The sequence below is a fragment of the Haliaeetus albicilla genome, chromosome 3 (assembly GCF_947461875.1).
Source record: "Haliaeetus albicilla chromosome 3, bHalAlb1.1, whole genome shotgun sequence".
In the NCBI taxonomy this organism is placed as follows: Eukaryota; Metazoa; Chordata; class Aves; order Accipitriformes; family Accipitridae; genus Haliaeetus; species Haliaeetus albicilla.
The window spans coordinates 45,665,849-45,686,933 of NC_091485.1; the positions used below are offsets into that span (position 1 = coordinate 45,665,849).

The 21,085-nt window shown below is 42.8% G+C and overlaps 1 protein-coding gene across 1 annotated transcript in view; it reads left to right on the plus strand.

The window, feature by feature from the left end:
* Positions 1-662: 662 nt before the first annotated feature.
* ZBTB10 (zinc finger and BTB domain containing 10) overlaps positions 663-21,085 on the plus strand; it is a 33,386-nt gene continuing 12,963 nt past the window's right edge. The window contains exons 1-2 of the mRNA XM_069779564.1: positions 663-1,932; positions 9,222-10,119. Of these exons, the coding sequence (XP_069635665.1) occupies positions 979-1,932; positions 9,222-10,119 (1,852 nt within the window). The 5' untranslated portion in view covers positions 663-978. The remainder of the gene's footprint in view (positions 1,933-9,221; positions 10,120-21,085) is intronic.

The following is a 21,085-nucleotide window of genomic DNA, read 5'->3' on the forward strand; positions in this document are numbered from 1 at the left end:
CTCTTTCCGTTCCCCCGGGGTGCCGGGTGTGGGGGAGACGCCAGCGAGCGGCGGTGCGCTGCCCGGCGACCCCCCCCCCCCTCCGCCGCCGGCGGCTTACCACGACGCTCAGCCGCGGCGCGCGCGCGCCCAACCCCCCCCCCCCCCCCGCGGCGTTACCGCACCGCGCCTCGAGCCTTCGCCCCGCGGAGGGACCCGCCCAAGCCGGCACGTGCGGGCAGCGCACACGCCGCACGCGCCGCCCGGCAGCCCGCGCCTGCGCCGCGCCGCGCCTAACGGTACCGCCGCGCCCGGCCCCGCCGGCGCAACGCCCCGCCGATCGCCGGGCAGCGCAGACCTCCCGCCGGCGGGAGGCTCGGCCGCGCCGCTACCTCCGCTCCCCCCTCGGGACCCGCGGGCCCACCCCCCCACATACACACACCCCCGCGCGTGGGCAGGGGGGCGGAAGGGAGGGGGCTGCGGCCCCTCGGGGAGAGAGAGCGCGGGAGGGAGGGGGTCGCGCGCGCCCCCCCCCGCCCTGCGGCGGGCGGGGCGGGGCGGGGCGGGGCGCGCGGCGCGGCGGGGCGGGCGGGAGGCGCAGGGGCGCGTGACGCGCCCCAGCTGTCGCGCCCGCCCCGCCGGCCCCCCGCCTGCCCGCCCCCCGCTCGCGCTCCCCCTCCCCTGCGGTGGCTCTCCCGGTGCATTGTGGGAGCAGTCCGTTGTTCATTTGCCATTCGACCTGATCCGGGGCCTGTTGGGACGGAAGCGCCGCCGAGCGGGATCCATTGTGGGGAGCCTGCGGCGGCGATCTAGGCCGGAGCCGGGGGGGGGGGGAGCGGCCGGACTTCGCTTCTCTCGGCCGCCACCCCCGCCCTTCCCGCGCGGCGGCCGGCGCCTCCTTCCCGCGGGCAGAGCCCTCGGCCGGGCGGGGAGCGGCGGGCCAGGGGCGCGAGGAGGAGGAGGCGGCGGCGGCGGGCGGGGGGCGCGCGCGCGCGCGCCATGTTCGCGGAGATGAACCGGCGGACGCTGGCGTTCCGGGGCGGCGGCCTGGTCACCGCCACGGCGGCGGCAGCGGCGGCGACGACCGGCGGCGGGGCCGGCGGCGCGGCCGAGGCCTGGGAGCGGCAGGACCCCGAGCCGCTGAACGGGCGCGGGGCGGACGAGGAAGTGGAGCTGGAGGGGCTGGAGGCCGAGGAGCTGGAGGCCGGCGCCGAGGAGAAGGAGCTGCTGCTGCCTCAGGAGGCGGTCTCGCCCCCCGCCGCCGGCCCCACGTTCGCCGAGAGAAACCGCCGGACGCTGGCCTTCCGGGGCGGCGGGGGGCTCCTCGCCGCCCCCTCCGCCGCGAACAATGGCTGCGAGGCCCCGGCCTGGCCGCGGAAGCACTTCAACGGGCGGGGGGCGGACGAGGAGATGGAGCTGGAGGGCGCGGAGGGCCTGGAGCCGGAGGGCCTGCTGGAGGGGAAGGAGCTGGTCCAGGACGGGGGCTCCCTGAGTGACAGCAGCGACGACGAGGAGGACGGCGAAGGGGGCAGCCTGGGCGACGGCAGCGGCGCCGAGGGCGGCAGCTGCAGCAGCAGCAGGCGGTCTGGGGGCGACGGAGGGGACGAGGCGGAGGGCAGCAGCGTGGGCGCGGGGGAGGGGGAGAGCATCAAGCATTTCCCGCTAGCCAGGCCCAAGTCGCTGCTGCAGAAGCTGCACATCTCCTTCCAGGGCTCCTGGCTCAAGGAGTTCCCATGGCTCTACTACTGCCAGGAGACCGGCCTCATGTCCTGCGCCTGGTGCACCGCCGCCGCGGCCGCCGCCGCCCCTCCCGAGCTGATCATGGCCGGCGGGGCCCTGCCCGGGGGGCACGACGAGCTCTGCAAGGGCACCCGCAACTACAAGCGGGCCCTGCTCCTGCGGCACCACCTCTCCGCCGAGCATCGCCTCAACGAGCCCGTCAGCGCCGAGCAGGTAGGGGGGCGGCCGGGGCGGGCGGCGGGGGGGGGCGTCCCCGGCGGGGTCCGGCGGAGCGGCGCGGGGCAGCGGCCGGCCTCCCCTTCCGCCCGGGCGGGGGCTTGTTTTTTCGTGTTGTCTTTTTTTATGCCCACGTGTGACAAGTTGTTTAAATGGCTTCCTGTGTTTGTTGTGGCGCGGCGTGCCGCTCTCGCACGCCGTCCCCGGAGCGGGAGCCGAGTCCGCTTTCCGATCGGGGCTGGCGCTCCCGCCGGGTCCCGGGTCCCGGGTCCGGGCAGGCAGAGCGCTGTCGGCGGAGCGCTGCCAGCCCCGCCGTTGCGCAGCCCGGGAGCGCTTGCACGAACTGCCGTTGTCTGTGGTTGTGCCTGGTCAGCGCTACCTGTTCGGAGGTAGCGAGCGCCGTTTTCGTCGGGTTATCTCTTCATCTCGTGAAGATAAACCGGCGACGTGGGAAGAAGTTGCGTACGAATACCAGTGTTGCGGCACTGATTTAAAAACGCTCGTTACAACTTCCTCCTGCGGTACCGGAGAAGGGAGGGTAGTGTCCGGCGAACGACTGCGTGTGAAACTGGTACTTGCCACCGTGAAATTGGAATTACTCTGCTGTTCTTAACGGTATGGTCCCCGTGCGCTAATCGGATAACTGCGTGTAGTCGAGACCTTCGCGTTTAAATCTTTTTTCCCGATTGTGTTGCTTTAGATTGAGTTACTGAGCAAGAAGTCTGCAATTGCTTGGTGTGTGTTTGAGATAAACATGTGGTTTCCTGAAAGGCATGTTAATATGCCAGCTCTCCTCTAACGCTTTAGGACCAGTGAAGCTCTTCGTGTTCCCCGCTGAACTTAAAATTACTGCGTTTCTTGGCTGTTCTTACCAATAAGGCAGGGCTAACTCTAGAACATACGTGGATGAAAAGCCTCTAAAGAATACTCGTGTTGAATCACTAGCCTTCTGCACCCTTTCCTCCTAAGGATGTCTGCGCTGCAAAAGTTCACTCGGATCGCCTAGCTGGCGTTAAACTTGCCAGCGAGTACAAGCTAACGTGCTTCACGTTAGGCTAGTACTTGAACTGTTATGCTGAACTTGAGCCGTTAGCCAGAATTAATCCCCGGTTGATCTGTTTTTCACTATTTAGAGCTCAGTTATAATTAAAACACCCACCTTGCTTGTATAGGTGTATCTGGAGTCTGAATTGTAGCGCAGTAGTTAAATTTAGCTTATTGCTTGAGCGCTTTAAGGAGCTCGGGGTACCTTGGACAAGAGCTGCTATTCTAATGTTTGGGTAGGATATCAGGATGACAGATAAAATATTAGGTGAACATAGGTTTTCTTAGAGCTGGCTGGAAAAGGTATGCAAGTTTTATGTGAAACTACTGCAGGACTGCAGGGGAAAACTTACGGTGCATAAATATCAGTTATCCAAAATATTATTTTTGGATTTGCAAATGCAGCGTCCACCTTCACGATGAATAATAGTACCTTTTCAGTGAGTGTGTCTTTAAGGCAGCTGTTGTTACAGACATTTCATGGCAGTAGGTCATCTTATCATTTTCCCTCAATCTGGGGTTTGCTATTCACTCTGCAGTATTTTAACCAAACGTGCTTTAAATAACTTGTTTCTAATTTTGAAACTTTCATTCTTAATTTCTTTATGTCTTTGAAAATGTTCTTTTTGTTTAATGTTATTGCAGTATATTCTTTACTGTCTTGTTGCCTGCTTTCTAACTTTGAGTTGTGAGTGATTACCCTGTAAAGGTATGTCCTCTCACTGCATAGCCTCCTGTGTCACTAGATGTTGCTAATTCATGCCACACTTGGAAGTTTCTCTCCCTCCCATTAAGCTATGTGTAAATAAAACATATTCCAAGCAGTTGTTCTTACTAAAGTTACTAGTTTTTTCTTTCTGTCTTCCTATCCCCAGTCTGTCGTAAGACTATTAAATACTGGGAGGGTGGAAGGGGGGACAGAATATTGGCTTGCATGTCACAGTAGCCTAAAAGTTAATATAAGTATTTATTTGAAGATTAACCTCTCATCATCATGGGAATCTTTATAAAAATGAGCCTCTGCTTTTATACCACTGACAGTTTAAGAAAAAGTATTTGTAGTAACTGTAATAATAAATGAAGCAGTATGAGATGCGTCAGTGGTTCTTTTGTACTGTATTAAAGATAAGGTTTGGACAAAGTAAGCTTCTGTAAGGTAGCTGTAGAGAGATGGGTGTTTTCAAGTGGAAAAGTGCTGGATGCATTCCTGTGCAATTACATTTCAGTTAAAAACTTCTCACAAGGGAAGGAATTGCAGTTTTTGAAGAGTCAATGTAGTTTTCTTTGTGGTGCGCTTTCAGGTTACACTTGCTTAATCAAAAATCTGATTAAGAATCTCTGTTTTCTTTCCACTTCTATGTTTAATTTCCATATCCTTTCACACTCTTTTAATAGCACTTGAATTTCTCTTGATACATATGGTTAAATTAATACCAAAACAATAGCCCCATTTTTTCCTTAATGCCATGATACCAGATACTTGGAACAAAAGTAGGTAATTTGTATCCTGACCGTACTTCCAACATAACATAATGAGGCAGCAAAGCTGTTTAGATTTAATGAAACTTGGGAAAGATCTTTCAGCCTTTGTCTTAGAGACAACACACATGTATTCTTGACTTGACAAGCTTCAACTGCAGGGCATGTTTAGCAGCTGCTAATAAACATATGGCATAGTGCCACTGTTCAAGTGCAAAAAGGAAATTGTAGGTGTTAAGACAGTAAAGCAGTGGAAATTTCTATAGGTCTGTTGGATATTACACTCATGAAGAAATGAGTGATGATTTCAGTTTATTTTTGGGATACATTTAATTTGGAATGCCAAAATAATCACAAGTGATTGCAGCTGCTGTGATTCAAGGGTATTGAGCTGTCAGTCGGTGCTTCTTTCTAAGACAAAAATCTTGACTCTCTTTTCTAGTTTTTAAAATAACCTGTCCGTATTAAAGCTTAAGGAAAGATATAACCAGCTTGAAACTACCTTTGTTTTTTTTTTTAATAAATGGACTGTTGTGTTGCAAAAATCTTAAGAAATAGACACTTACTGGGAAATCACTGCAAAAGATTTTAATTCAGTGATTAATTTAGATCCATAAGATGCAGATTTATTGGCTGCTGGGGTTCCTTCCCTCAAAGCGGCTTCTTAAAACATTTTCTCTCTGGACATAATTTGAAGCTGAGCTTTGGAAATACTGCCAGAAAAGCTTTCTCTAGCCTAACAGGCATGTTGGTTTAAAGCAGAAGCTCTCCAAAAGGAGGAAGGCCTTTGATGTGTTATTTTTTCCATGTGAACTCTAATTGTTTGCTTTATGTGAGCAGTGATGAATAGAAGTCGTGCTTCAGATGTAAGAGTTACATTATATAGTGTTCTAAGTTAACTTCTTGAATTACTCTTAGCAGAGCAAAAATGTTTAGGAGGGAGTCAGGCCTTCAGAGTAAGGACTATCATTTACTGTATTTTTATGTAGCGTTTTTACCAGACCTTGAACTACTCAGTTGGATGTTAGGCACTTAATGGAACAGTTTTAAATTGCTGAGTTAGGACTATATTATAGGATTATAATTTGAGATAATTTTCCTCTGTAGCTGCACGTGCTTAAGAAGTTCCTGATAGCTCACTTTTGTTAGAGGATCCATTTTTCAGGATAAGAATTAATTTGGGAGCATAGGGAACTGCTGTAAAGTGTGGTAGTGGGGAAGGGATTACAAAACTGTGGCATAACTACTTTTCATATACATACAGCTGAGGTGGAATCTATGGTTAGATTGGTTTTGGTTTTGTTTATTTCTTCCCCCTCCCCCTTCCCCCTTCCCCTCCTACCTCCCCCTCCCCCATTCTTGCTCCCAGGAGACAGAGTATGCTGATGGCACAGGAGGAGAAAGAAAAGAAAGTTTCTAGTAGCAGGTTTTGATCATCTGTTTTTGCTCCTATAGCTTTTAGGCAAGTTTAATTAGTGAATTATATATATCTGAAATAGTCATTTATCTTTGGGTGTATTCAGATGAGTCAAGCTAACTGAAACTGAGCACAATATTAGTTTCCTTGAGCAGTCTCTGTTCTGTTAGACCGCTTCTTAATCTCGCCTACAGAGAGAAGCTTTTCGGACTTACAATGCTGTAGATTCCACAAATAAAACTGAAATAGTCCTGATTTTTATTCTAGATTTCTTAGCAGTTTTTCTTAAATGATAAGGTGGTTTTGTGTTGAGATAACTTAGGTGATGGGAATATTTGGGCTGTATTCTGAAAATATAATTAACATCTAAGCAAATATCATTAGTTTGAGGTTCTCATTAGAGAAACAGTACCCTTATGGTAATGTGCCATGAGCACAACATAAGTAACAAGCTTGAAAATACACTTTTTTTAAATTTTCTGTAATTGTTTTCTGCACCTTACCTCCTATTGAACTGTATTGTACTTTTTCTGTACAAAGTGGAGATGTTTAAAACTCTCCAAGGGATATTTCTCCAAGGTGTGTTTTTTTGTTTGTTTGTGTTTGGTGTGTGGTGGTTTGGGGTTTTTTTGTTGTTGGGTTTTTTGTTTTTTTTTTTTTTTATTTATTTTTCTCATAGTGAATGTTAACTCTACTTGTCACACTTGGTGTACATAGGATTGATAACTGTTCAGATGTTGGGACTTTCATTTCATTTGAGGTGTGGCATTAGGGTTAGCTACTTCTGTACCAGCAGTTAAACAGTTGTTTCCAATATTACAGTTAGTTTTAAAAATCTTTATGCACCCATTTCTGTAAAGCTGTAATACTGATCTGTTTCCCCCAACACATGCCCCTATAGCTTGGACATTAGTTGCACAACGTCTCTTATTTTCACTCAGCCTTCTGGTCCTCTCATAATGAAGACTTCAGTCTTGTGTCTCTGTAGCACGTTTGTGATCTGCAGCTCCTTTTTACCATGCTGGCTTGTTCTTTTCTTAGGAAAACAAAAAAATACATTGTAAATCTCAATTTCTTTTTTTATTGGCTTGCTTGGATACATACACATGCTCAGTTAAAATGTACTCTTATCTTCATTCTTTAATCAGACATTTGTAAAAAGAAAAGAGCTGCTACAGATTATTTTTAAATTTTGCGTTGCATTTAATGTGTTCTTAGAGAATTAAATTGTCAGCCATCATAGCATCTACCTAATATTTACTCTGTGAGGTGCAAGTCACTGATGATTGACTTTGACTAGAGTGACAACACTTTAGGGTATGATAATTTTTGTCTTAATCTGATCCAAAGTCAATGTAATTGGTGTTTTGAAACTACACAGTGCTCTGTTGCTGGAGTGACAGGAAGCTAGTCCAGATCCAAAATCCACTGAGAACTTAGAGAATGATAGACTTAGCTGTCACACATTTGGGACATACTTTCAGAGCTCTGATCTGAGGGAATACTTGGGTATGTCAGAGAGTATGCCAAAAAAATTAAGCCAAGGTTGGAAAAAGATCTGTTGTTCGTTTTCACATAAAAGACTAATTGCATTTATTTCTACCTCTTCTTTTCACTGAAGTGTTTTTCTGAGAAGTGTAGAGATTTAGAAGCAACTTGAATGTGACAGCAAACTGAAATTTCTCTGCAGGAAATGCTGAAATAGTAAAGTTTCTATGGTTATGCTGGGCAATTATTTGCTGCTTATAGATGTATATACCATTTTAGAGGATGTATTTACAGTCTCGGTTGTCATCCCAGTGATCCACACTGGGATTATAACTTGAGGCGAGTACTGATTAATGCACTAATTCCTGTGTGGTGGAAAGTGACTTTTATTTATATAGTTGGCTTCTGCCATAGTCCCAAATTAAGGGTAGTTCTCTTCTGCAACATGTATTTTAGCCCTGGTATAGATTATGGGTTCATGACAGCATTACCATTACTTTGTTAGGCTGATTTTGACCTGTAATGTTGAGGAAGTCAAGCTTTAATGATACCTCTAGCCCCTAAATATTTGAATTGTTTTAGAAAATGAGAGGAGAAAATAATGACATAATTTGCAAAATCTGATATTCTCTCATTTTAAACCATATTGGAGCCAGCCTCTTTTGAACTGTCCTTATTTGCTAGGGAAGAAGAGAGATTGTTAGAGATCTGGTATAAAACACTCTGTCATCATCACTGCTCCTGATGGCAGCACCTGTCAATCACTATAAGTATGGTCTCAAATATGCCAGTCTGTGTTGTTTTCTGCTTTCTCCTTTCTAGTTTTGTAGCTACTTTGTAGCAGCTCTAAATCATCATTGTCTAAACATCAGTTAGAAGTTTTCTAAATGCTCTAAAATCCAGTTCAGATCTCTTGTTACTTATCAGCTACTCGCTGTCTGAACTAATCTTTAATAACAACTAATTTCTTGGTGTTGGATTGTCTGATACTACTTATAGCAAAATTTTCAAGTTGCGTTTGAGGTCACATCTTAGGTTGTAGAGAGACAAATAAGTACGTATTGTCAGCATAATAAGTACGTACCAGTTAGAGGTGTCACTACTGGAAAGTTTCAGTGAAGCTTGATTCAAGAAAGTCTTAGTTAAATAATGTAATGGAAACTTAAGTTTTGTTTGGTCACCTGCAATATTCTGTCCACTCATCATGCGATACACCTATTTAATCCTAAGCCTGCCAAAGTTAGAAAATAAAGAATAAATGCCGAACTTGTAGAACTGTGTAAGAAAAATATTTGCTATTATAACTACTTCAGTATTATGTTTTCTTTAAAGCATACAAGACAGATGGGAAGATACAGACCTAATCTTTTAAGCATTCATCTCTCAGCATGAGAAAATGCTGAATCAGTTATCAGGGTTCTACTTATCTGTTTTAAGTGGAGATTTCTAGGGAAGAACGGGGCGGGGGGCGTAATTGGGAACCATCTAGTTAAATCTTTGGAAAGAGACTCCTGAATCTCTAGTGTATGTGGGTTAAGAAAAACCTTCACACTCAACTAAATCTTTCCTTACTTTTGGCCAAAATTTCACTTCCTTTGCCCTCAAGGCAATTCTGTGAGTTCTGTTTTTGTTTCAAATTTGGGGGTGGAGGGTGCAGAATGAGATCGTGATTCTTAGTTTTCAGAATATTTTTTAATTATATATTGCTGTCTGCCTTTATGACCAAGAACATAAAAAAATAATCTTTTTAATAACATTATCCTCTTAAGTTTGTTTTCATATCCTTATTATAGTGTTGGAGGACTAAGGAGAGCATTCATTAAGAGCTAATTATGGTTGTGGTTTGTTTTAATTGCAGGAGTCAGAGTTACCATCAGAACTGAATAATGAAGGATACTGTGATTTTAACAGCAGGCCAAATGAGAACTCTTACTGCTATCAGCTCCTGCAAGAGCTCAACGAGCAGAGGAAGAAAGGCATTCTTTGTGACGTTAACATTGTGGTGAGCGGGAGGGTCTTCAGAGCTCACAAGAACATCCTGGTTGCAGGCAGCCGCTTCTTTAAGACTCTCTATTGCTTTACAAACAAAGAAAGCCGTAACCAAACCACTGTTACCTATTTAGACGTTGTTGCTGTTCAAGGTTTTTCTGTCATCTTGGACTTCTTATATTCTGGTAACCTCGTGCTTACGAGCCAAAATGCCATTGAAGTGATGTCGGTGGCCAGCTACCTTCAGATGACGGAGGTTGTCCAGTCCTGCCGCAACTTCATTAAAGATGCCTTAAACATAAGTATAAAATCAGAAGCTCCAGAGACCGTTGTTGTGGATTACAACAGAAGATCTGTTAGTAGGGATGGTTTGTCTCCAAGGGATCAGAAAGTTGCCAGCTTCTGGGCAACACGAAACCTTACCAACTTAGCAAGTAGCATAAAAACTGAGAACGATGGTTACTCTATTGATGAGGGCCAAATGGAAAGCTACCAAATGAATGACTGCAGTTGGGTCCAGGACAGCTCACCTGAAATGGCTGAAAATGAATCTCAAGGTGAGGGAAAAGTTTTCGTATGGAATGACATGGGTGCACAGGGACAATCAGTTCAAGAACCTGGAAAAGCAAGAAGGAAAAACCAAACTGCAAAGAGATTTATTTATAATATACCACCTAATACTGAAGAGAACTCAGAAGATTGCTCAGTGTTGCAACCATCAGTCCCATATCCAGAAGAAGATTTGTCATTTATTAAAGAAGAAGCAGGTAAATATTGCTTAATGTCAATCATGTCATTTCAAAACTAAATTATTGAATAAAGTACATGACAATGCAACTTTTATAAAGGTATGTTGGATAGGATCTTTTAGTAAAGTCAGCACACCAGTCAGTTTACTAAATCAGGAATCTGATTCTCCACCTTGGGGCACAGCAGTGTATCTTTGGCTAGAGAAAGGAATGACAGTGCTGTGCCATGCAGAATGTAACATGCTGTTTGCATTTGACACTTGAGTTGGGGATCCTTACCAGCTGGTAGAAGCTAAAATTCTTACATTTACATTTAAACTGTAGCCACTATTCAGCACAAAATCCAGGAGTAATAACTGGTGGCTAATGATGTTAACTGGTAGCACAGAGATAAAGGGCCTTTATAATTTCCTTTCCTACACTAGCAAAAGATTTTTCTGGTAATCTCCCTCACTTGAGTGTCACCCAGAAACAGAAGTCAGCTTTCCACTGCTGTTTATTGTAGGGGTATCTGGGAAGATACAAAATGGAGTAATCCTGGCTAGTATAATAGAAACTCTTAAACCAGACTTGTGAAACAGATTGGAAAGAGATGCCACAATGACATACAGTAGGAGGAATATCTTTTTGTTTAAATATTCTTTAAACAAATCATGAGAGTGACTGAATTCATTGGATTATTTTCCTTAAGGATCTATGGTTAATGTAAATGCTAGAATAAGATTGAATATCTGTTTGCTAAACAAATATGGTCACACAAAGAATTATAGGCAGACTGCTCACAGTGTAATTGGGATTTGGGGCAATGTAACTAAGTTCAGGGTTTTATTTTTTTATTAATTATTATACTGTATCAATAGTTGAAGTATATATTTGCAGTACTGTCACTTACCTGTATCACTTTTAGATGAATTAGCAGTTTTGAAAACTTAACCCCAATTTAGGAGTGAAATTAAAGGTGAATTTGAGGCACAGCTGGAACAAAGTTTTTTAGATGTGTCTGTTTCTAAAGCATTTTAAAATGAATGCTGCCTTCAAGTGTCAAGGGACTGTGGCTATCCTCTGCTTACCAGGTTCAAGGAGTAGAATTAAGACAGAAATTTAAAAAAAAAAAAAATCGGCACTCACACCTGTGGGTATAGAATATTTCCGGATATTTTTGTATTCCAGTGACAAAACAGAGATTTGAAAGCAGCCTGAGTTCTGGGAGAGTCTAGGAACCTATATTTATTTTGGTGGAAGGAAGGATAGTCTTAGTTTCTTCCTGTACACCCAGACTTGTTTAAAAACAAGGCTGAAAGAAATCCTTTCAATAGTGGCAGGGACAGGCCGTTTCTCCTGGGGCCCTGAAATGCCTCTACCTGCAGCGCTGTAGATGCCTCTCTGTGTGGCTGGCAGCTGCTGAGGTGCGAGGAGGCAACAGGTGAATGAATAGCGGTCCAGCAGAGGGCTTGTGGTGACTCTGCGCTGTACTGTACCGTACCAGTATATATGCATGAGCATCACGATGACATGCGACAGTATGGAGTGATGCAGACTGGAGCTGTGGATGTGTACATCTGGCACGTGAGCAGGAGCAGCCACTAAAAGATAGGTCCATATAGTTAGCAAGCAGTGTGGCACAACAGGAGCAGCTCTGGAGAAGTGGCTGTGCTGAGGAGCCAACGTTTATTCTGTAAATGCTTCAGGGGGCTTGCTTATCTCTGGTCTTCATCTCTGAACTCAGTGGGTAGGTCTGCTTTAGCTTTGCAGTTCAGCTTGGAAGTGTGCACTTGTAAAGTTAATTTCCTGATCTTCTCTTGCTGTCTAAGCTTTCTTAGACTGCACAGGGTTTCTTCTGGCTGAAATGAAAATAGAAGCTGTGTTTCAGAAACATGCCTCTTGCATGCCAACTGCTAACAGGCCTTGGGTCCACAGCACCAGGTTAGATCTAGCCTTCAGTAAAGCACCTTTAGATGTTTATGGTGGGGAAGTTGAGTCCTCAGCACCCACGCAACAAATCTGCCTGTGCTGGGCTACGCTGCTTGCTAATACATACTTGGTTGCAGCGGCATCAAAAAAGGCAGCAGAGAGTCTGGAGCAGGAGCTGAGGACCTGTTTATTAATTGCACAAACATCAAATTTCTGACACAATTTAGCATGTGATTTCTATTTCTGATTTATAGGGGGTAGATATACAATCTGTTTTACTGTTGGAAATACCACAGGTAATATGTCTACTCAATGATGTCCTCAGCCACAGAAATAAATACTTATTTGCATTCTGCAGAACTTGAATATGTGGTGTGGAGCTTTCTTGAAAAAGTAATGGATATGGGCAGTGCAGTAATGATTAAGCAAGTTTAGACCTTACTCAGTTTTTTGGGGCAGAAGCGCCAAGGTTTCCTGTAACTCATTGTACTAAAGGATTAAATTACAAAATACAACTATGCAACATCTTGATGAAAAGAGGTATATTAGAGGCTAGGGGCACACTGAATTTGTGCTGTGGTGTCTGTCCAAAACCATTGAAAGTTCTGTGATTGCAGGAGGCAGTTTATTTTATTGAACTGTAAAATAGCGTCAACTAATGATCTCCTTGGTATTTTCAGAGCACAACATAAGTGGTCCGAAGTAAATAATTATGTTTTCTGTCAGTGTTAGAACCATTTTGGAATCCATATCTACTATTCTTATAATGAGACCTTTACTTTTACAAAGTTTTTATGTGCATGCACATTGTTTGAAAGAAGAAGAAATGTTGGAAGTAAGGCTTGGTATAGTCTGTGCTTCAGCATTTGGTGTTCTTTCTCCTCTACTGCTGGCTAGCTTTTTCTTTGCTCTTCAGGTAGATTCCACTCTTAAACATTCTTCTTTCAATTGCTCCCTTTATGTCCAAGAAAAGGTGGAAGAGGGAGGAGTGGAGAATTGGAAGAATGACAAGAATGAGTTGTAGAGTAACCTGCAGGTTATACGGTAACTTTTCAGTTGTGGATTAAATTTCTTGTGGAGATGAAAAACTACCAAAACAATAGGCACTGGGAGTTCAAAATGCTAAGAAAATGTCTTCTGGAGTAGATATAAGAATGCTGTGAGGAGAAGAAAAAGGAGGAATAGTAAATTCTTACGATGAAAGCTAAGGAGTGTGCTGTCCCTTTGGTTGCTAAAAGGGAAAGAATGAACTTCTATTATGCTTTGTCGGGTGCTGATGGGAATAACCAGCACCAGCTGTGGTTATGAGATGTCCAGTTACATGCAAAGGGAGTTGCTGTGTCCTTGATCATGGTTTCGGGTTGTCTAGTGTTTTTGTGAGGGGAAAGAAATACCATAGATATGGTGGAAAGGAAGCCTGTTTTAAGAACACTCCTTTCACTACAAAAGTTTACCCCAAAAGCCACTACCTTGAATTCTGTAGTAAATGGAGTTTCCAGTTGGGTACTGCTAGGTAAGTATTAGATAATCAACAATAAAAGCTTTCTGAACTACCTGCTACCCCTCTTGTCCCAGTAAAGCAAACTTGTTAAACTGTCCTTGCCAAATGTAAGTTTTCCTACAGGTATCCATAGGGATATGTCAGCTTCTCCTTCCTCTCACCCTCCATTGCCAGTGAGTTTATATTTAACACCTTCCCTGTAAAAGTAGCACTTTGGTGAGCTTCAAAAAACTTCATGAAGTTGAGACGGATTTTAAACCACATGTACTGTCTTCATTTACCTACCGTTACTGAAGCTTTCAAGCCTTCTCCAGTTTTAGCTCTATTAATTAAAATAGTTGTGTTTCTTCACACTGAATGTTACTGCCTATCTCACTAGTTTCTCTTCTAGTTGGTAATCTGCTAAAAAATCTCTTTACTGTTTTACAGCTGTGGTGCATCCTCCAATTAACTATTTACCATAGTGAAAATAACAATGCAGTCAGTCAGCATCTCTTATTCAGTTTCCAGTTCATAAAAGCTCAGTGATTCTAATGCATCATATTTTTAATGTCTGTTCATAGTTTTTTGTAAGTTTTTATCACTTCTTGATTTTGCTTTTCATTTGGGCCTGTTTTTTGGAGTACAAGTGTCCTATCCTCAGGCTTCAGATCTCAGCTGTTAAGTATTGCTTATGCTTTCCAGAGCTGACCGTGTTGATTCTTAAGGAAACTTGTATATAATATCCCAATAGCTTTGTGAAGCTACCACCAGATTGTTACTATGACTTCCAGGCTAGATAATGCTGTGTCATATATTGGGATGGGGACAAGGGAAAGGATAACAAGGGCAGGATGAAAACAGCCTTTTTGTTGAACAAGAGGGTTCCTGAATGATTTTGTAGGTGTTCTTAAGGAATTTAATTCAGCTTGCTGTAGAAACAGCTACTTTTCAGGAGGATACACGCAGCAGCTAAACCTGCTTACAAAAAATGTAGTGCTGGTCACAGTTTTTGTCATGACGTGAGGGAGCAGCATAACACAACTCGATCAGGACTTTACAATAAAGACAGGTAACTTTTGTATTTGAAGAAATCCAGATTGATAGACTTAGCCGGACATGTATATATTTCTTGTAGGGATAAACCCCACTTGACTGAGTTTAAAAAAAAAAAAAAAGGCTTTTTTTCCTACTCTTCTGTGGTACTATGAATCTCAGTCAGATCTCCAGCTGATACACTGATTGAAAGATTTAAAGTGCTTAATGGACCTGTAACCTCTTTATTTGCCCTGTTCCCTATGTAATCTGGTATTGAAGGCCCTGTAGGTTTTTAGGAATCATCTAAAGAGTACAACGCCCAGGGGTCAACCTCTTCACTATTCATTAAATTTATCTCTCCCAGGGATGATCCCAAAGACAAGTAGATCCTCACATTCTCATAGCATGGTTAACCACTGACCTTGCAACTTTAAGCAATGTTCTGTGTATTACTGTTGTGTTGGTTTGGGCGGGGGGGAGGGGTTCACAAGGAAAAAAGCAAGCAAGGTGGATGGGCTGGGGAAGAATGTTATGTGGTATCTACAGATCTTTTCTGCCTGAAAAGCTGCTTTTTTTTTTTGTCTCAGTTCAAGCAAAGTGCAGGCAATACATTCACTTTAAAAAAATTATCAGTCTGGACTGCTGATCTGATTTTTCTGCTACCTCATTTATGAAATAGCGATGATAATGGCAGCAGCTCCATAAATAAAGAAAACCAGGGGCTGTATTTCTTCTTGATTCATTTGGGGGCGTAACTCCAGCCACAGAAGTTAGCTGTGCTATTTCTTTAGCTAGCTTCCTTCCTGCATCTCAAAGATGTAGCTCAGTAAGTCAAATCTAATCAGTTTTATTACATGCTGAGTAGTGAAAGTGGTTTTACTCCAGATGTTTCAGATCCTTTTGGATTGTAGCTAATTTTCAGAGTAGTGTGGAGCTTTCTTAAACTATCAAGAAGATTACAGTACAACTTCCTTTAAAAAGCTTTTTTTCTAGATAGTAATTACCCTGGAAAATAAAGTCTTGATTTTATCCACAGCCCTCTTATCTCCTACATGCTTGTCTTCACATGCCTGTCCATTCCTGTATGATATTTATGAAGCTAAAAGACTGCTAAAGGAGTTCTTAAAATATCCTTTATGCCTTCACTGACATATATGGTACAGAAAAATGATCTTAGGTTTCTTATTTAAGCTGTAGGTTTTCTGTGTTGGTAGGCCTATTTAATTCAGTTACACCACCATAATTCCCTGTGAGAGCACTCTTATGCTAGAGTGACTTTGTCATGTAAGAGTTTATAGAAGTATGAGTTGATCAATTGCTGTTCCATTAATCTGGGCTTAGCAGTCTTAGTGTGTTGTGTGATTTGGGGGGGTTTTGTGGTTTTGATTGGGTTTTTTTGTTTTTGTTTTTTTTGTTGGTGGTGGGTTTGGGTTTTTGGGTTTTTTTAAATTTCATGGAAGGGATAGATCATCCTCAGTGTTGGTAGCTGAGTAGAATAGGTTTTAAGTGGCATGTAATTTGACTAAAAGATGATTCCTTCAGCTTCTCCTTTTCAGGTTCTCTTTCCTTGCCGAGTTGTTTTGCTTGCTGCCCAACCAGTTATTCTCTGTGTATGTTCTGGAATTCTTGTGTACAGAACTTGGAGTCATTTTTTGGAGTGGAGGAGGGAGGCAGGCAGCATTTCTTACTTGTACCAATTTCTGACAGGTATCAGTAAATATATCCAACCAGAAATGTGTTCATAGTGTAGAAAGTTTATACAAAATGTAGAATATTATAGCATAGCAAGCTTATACTATGCGTTTACCCTAAAGCACACTGTAGTATTTGCAGTACATATGTGTTTGTGGGAGTACAGCTTTAGCAGACAATTTCACTTTAACCACTAGACTTCATTGGTGTGGTTAGTTACAAGCTTCATCCTGTCATACTGGAAACAATGGAGAGGGGAGTTAGCAAAATCAGAGTTGCCATTTTTACTGTAAAAATGTAGCCACAATTGCAGAACTTTAGTCACTTCTGGTATTCTCGGGGTGGGGTGGCAGGAGGGGTTGAGGGGATAGAATCTTTAAGACTGGGGAAAAAAAACCAACCCTTTGTTTAAGCAGCAGTTGTCTTTCATGGTCAGGCTATGTGCATGAGAAGTATGAACTGTGTAAAATTTCCAATCTTTTACACATTTGCTTGCTTGTGACTTGAGTTGATCCCCTTTCTTTAGGGTGTAATGTTGCATGTTACTTTGCAGGGAGAGCATGACACCCGTCTGGCAAGCTTAGTTTGTCATGTACTCCCAGATCGTAGTATGCAGAGTTCCTAAGGAAGTATCTGGTTTTGGGTTTTGGGGGTTTTGGGTTGCTTTTTGTTGTTGTTGTAAGGGTTGGTTGTTTTCCTTTATGTTTTGGTATTTTTACAGATTTGCACCTCTGTCTTGTACCTTAATTTTCTTCAAAGCCCAGTGTAAAGACAAAATCCCTTTGTACTCCTGGACAAAGTTAGGCTTTGGCAAATTAAGTCTGGAATGAATGATACCGAGATGCCAGTTCAACACAAGGGTTTTGTTCAATTACGCTACTGCTTCTAAGACTGCCTGTGATTAGAGAAGCTCACATGAAGTGAAGATCTCCTTAGCATTTCCTTTCAACTGTTTTAGCATAAAAAGTTGTTTGGACCAAAAGAGCGTCTGTGCAGCAATGGTATCTGTGCTTATGTCTTTACATAAGAATCAATACCAATGAAGACCCATATCAGTTCTTGGTGTATTTATCTCAACTACAATGACATCGGTGGTCTTTAATAATGCACGGTGATTCTTCTATATTTTGACCCTCAAGCTGACATTTAATTCTTCTTCTAAGAAAATACATTTACAAGCTACAATGTGTAGCTGATAAAATGATAGCAATAGCAGTTATCTAATGCTGATGCAGAAAGCAACTAATGGCTTTACTGTGTGGAGAACCCTTATATTAGGGCTAAGATGGGAATAAACTTAATCTTCCTTTTTTTTTTTAATTGGATGCTTTTTTACCCCTTCATTAAGGAGAAACTGGATTTATTCTGTAGTCACTTTCTCAGAGAGTTAGCAAGAAAATAGGAGCAGAACGTAATGCCATGACGTTTAATTTGGTTACCAGAGCATCTAGAATGGTGGGTGTGTTTTACTGTATTGAAGGATCTTAATCCTAAGTGCCAGTCAGTCATTAGGAGTTCAGTGCAGCCTTTTAGGTGTATATCTGCTTGAAAGTCATGCTTAGATTAACACTTTAAATGTAAGACTTGATGAAAAGGGGATGTGAAATGTTTATATTAGAAAGTCTTTGAGTTATCTCTTGAATACTTTACCTGAGAAAGCTCTTGAGGTACATCCTTAAACTGACCTGTTTGCAGTGTTCATGATCTGGCCCTTGAGCTCACAACATAGTCCAGAAGTTTATGGCTGAAGGTATTTTCTTGACAGTGAAGTCAAGAAGAGCTATTTTCCTGAAAATAGCTTACTGAGTCTCATAACTGTTTAACACCTTCATCAGTGATCAGGATAGTAAGACAGAAGACACTCTCATCAAGTTTGCAGATTACATCAAATTGGTGGGAGTGGTTGATATACTGAAAGGCAAGGCTGGGCTATTGTTCAGATGGACCTCAACAGTCCATAGGAATTGGCCAAGAGGAACCTCTAAGATGCTGTGCAAAGACAAATGTCAAGTCTTGCATCTGGAAGTAACAGCCCTGTGCATCAGTACAAACTGAGCACTGAGTGGCTGTGTAGTAACTCCATGGAAAAGAATCAGAGATCCTTGTGGACAGCCAGCTGAACCACCAGTTGGTGGTGCCTAGTTTAGACAAGATGAAGAGAAAGATGTTGGCAAGCTAGAGGGAGTGCAGTGGAGGGGCACTCTAAGGTGGTTAGGGGGATGGAGAACGTGTTGTTCAAGGAGAGGCTGAGGAACTGAATTTATTTAGTATGGAAAAGGCTGAGGGATCTACCTGCCATCTTATGGCGCCTTAAAGGGATTACAAAGAAAACGAACTCAGGTGCTTTTCAGAGGTGCACAGTGAAAGGGCAAGAGTCAGTTGTCACAAGCTGCAGCTAAGGAAATTCCAGCTGTATATTAAGAACACTGTTGACCATGAGAGCGGTTGTGTTGGAACAGATTGCTTGGAGGGTTTATGGAATCTCCCATCCTTGTAGATATTTAAAACTTGGCAAGGTCCAAAGCAACATACAGTCTAGCTTTGAAGTTAGCCTGCTGTGAGCAGGAGGTTGAACTAGGTGACCTTCAGCAGCCCCTTAAGACCAAAGTTTTTGTTTGAGTCTGTGATAGTCCCTGAGAACAATAACTCCCCAGAAATAAATGATCTGGATGAGAAAAGCTCTCACTATTTTGTGTTGCACTGATTTAACCTTTGTGAAGAGAGATCAGCAAAATAGCTTTCCAATGTGAGTGTCGCCCCTTCTCAGGGAGTTTTTCAGGGAGTATATGATAAGCAAGTTGAAAAAGCAAGTGGGTGATATATTTGGCATCAATTGATAGTCATCTGGCAGGGTTAGCTGATAATAGATCTGCCTCCATAGTCAAGGCAATAAACCTTTTTTTTTTGTCATGAATGAGAAACAGTAAAAATTAAGAGCAATTGGGAGCAGTACATAGAGTATGAGTAAGATTGCTTTGGCAAAATGTCTTAGGTTTGTCTGAGCCTTCTGTTACAAGAGGCAGTTGAGAAGTAATGTGCTTTGACCCTTCTCAGAAGCAAGGTTAAAGATGTGAGTAATACTCTGGGAACAAATGGAGTACAATATATTTTCTTTCCCTTCCTTCTCAGTATGCCAGTCTTGATAGTGCTGGTTTTTCTGTCATGTTACCTAACATAAGCAACAAATCTAGCTCTCTAATAGCAATCCAGATTGTATCAGTAGATTACCGCTGCTTTCTTTACAATCCTTGAAAGTTACGGCCTAATCGCTTATCCTGTCTACTTTCTGTCTTTTTTAATTGATCTGAATGAGCAGTCAATGTCAGAAAATCTGGTGGGGAACAATAGTATTCCTTTTTCTCTTCTCTTGGCACTGTTTTTAGTGTTAATATGTATAAAGAAAACAGAAGTTGAGTTCATTAGACAACTGTATCTAATGCGAAGTTTTGCATTTTCTCCCTCAGCGCACTGCATCCATATCCCTCTCTATAATTACCTGCTCAATGGCTTCTGTTGTTGATCTTCTCATTAATTTCCTTGATCATCCCCTACTCAGTAATGTCTCTTTTTCTTCCCAAAAAATCAGCATATTTCTGGTTACAGAAAAAGAGCAAAGCTTGTCAGACTAAGGATGCTTCTGCTCAGATGCATTTTCTTTCTGGTGATACTCCCCTACCTCTTGCCTTCAAAACTGAAAACCAGTGTGTCTGACTTCTGGTTATCTTTTTTCCTGAGAACACACACAAAATCCTTCTATAAAGTTTTTGTTAGTTGTGTAAAAGCCTACACAACCACTTCATTGTATTTTGGATTGTCTTTATCTCTTCTCAGATTGACATCTTGAAAATTTTAGTGCTGACAGTTAATCAACTTGCTTGTATTCTGTTTTATTTTTATTATTTTGGGTTTGCTAAGATCAGGTTACTGATAGAAACCTTCTCCATGCAGGGTAGAACAATGGGTAGATGTTGGAGATTAATTGACATTTGAATTATTAACTTACACCTCTTTTAGGAATCAACTAAACTGTAAAAAGTTATCCTTAGATCAGAGGAAAGCTGTGGTCTTATGACCTGATTTGGAGATACAGAATATTATTGCTTCTAATTACCCTCTTTCTTTTAAAAAAAAACAAAACAAAAACCAAAAAACAAACCAAACAAAAAAAAAATCCACCTTTTTCACTGCTGTCTGTATTTCCCCCTTTGTACCCACACCCAGTCTACCAGTACAACTGCATATGTAGTTGCTTTCGGTCTATCAAAATCATCTGTAATTAAGTTGACAGGAACAGGTTAGATGATGACTGTACCTGTAGTTTTGCAAGCAGGCTTCAGGGGGCAGTAGCCTGGGTGGGAGGAGGAATGGGAAAAGATGTTATGAGCCACAGGGGTCTGTAATATCTTATACTTGGCCCAGCTACACTAAGAAGCTTATCTGACTGTAGGCTGTATGTCCACCTGGGGAAACTAGTAGAGGCTAGGTATAGCACTTCCAGTTCCCAGTCTATATATAATTCATGGTTTTCCTGTTTGGATTAGCCATTAGACATTAAAAATGCCTTTTTTTGTTGTTTTGAACACATTATATGTGTGCTTAATCTAGAAAGCAGGTTTTCTAGGTCAACGAATTATTCTAAGAATAAGCATTAGATTTAATTATGATCTGCTTAGTCCTGTACTGTGCAGAGACTGAAGTGTCCGTAGCAGCCTCTTATCTCTTGTGGTATCTGTGCTGGTGTTCTTTCATGTTATAACAGGTTTTCTCTTCAAATTGGAAGTAGAAGAATTTAATAGCTATTATCCCCAGTAGACTACAGCTTTTAAGTCTATTTGGCTCTATGCCAAGTCTTATGCCAAGATC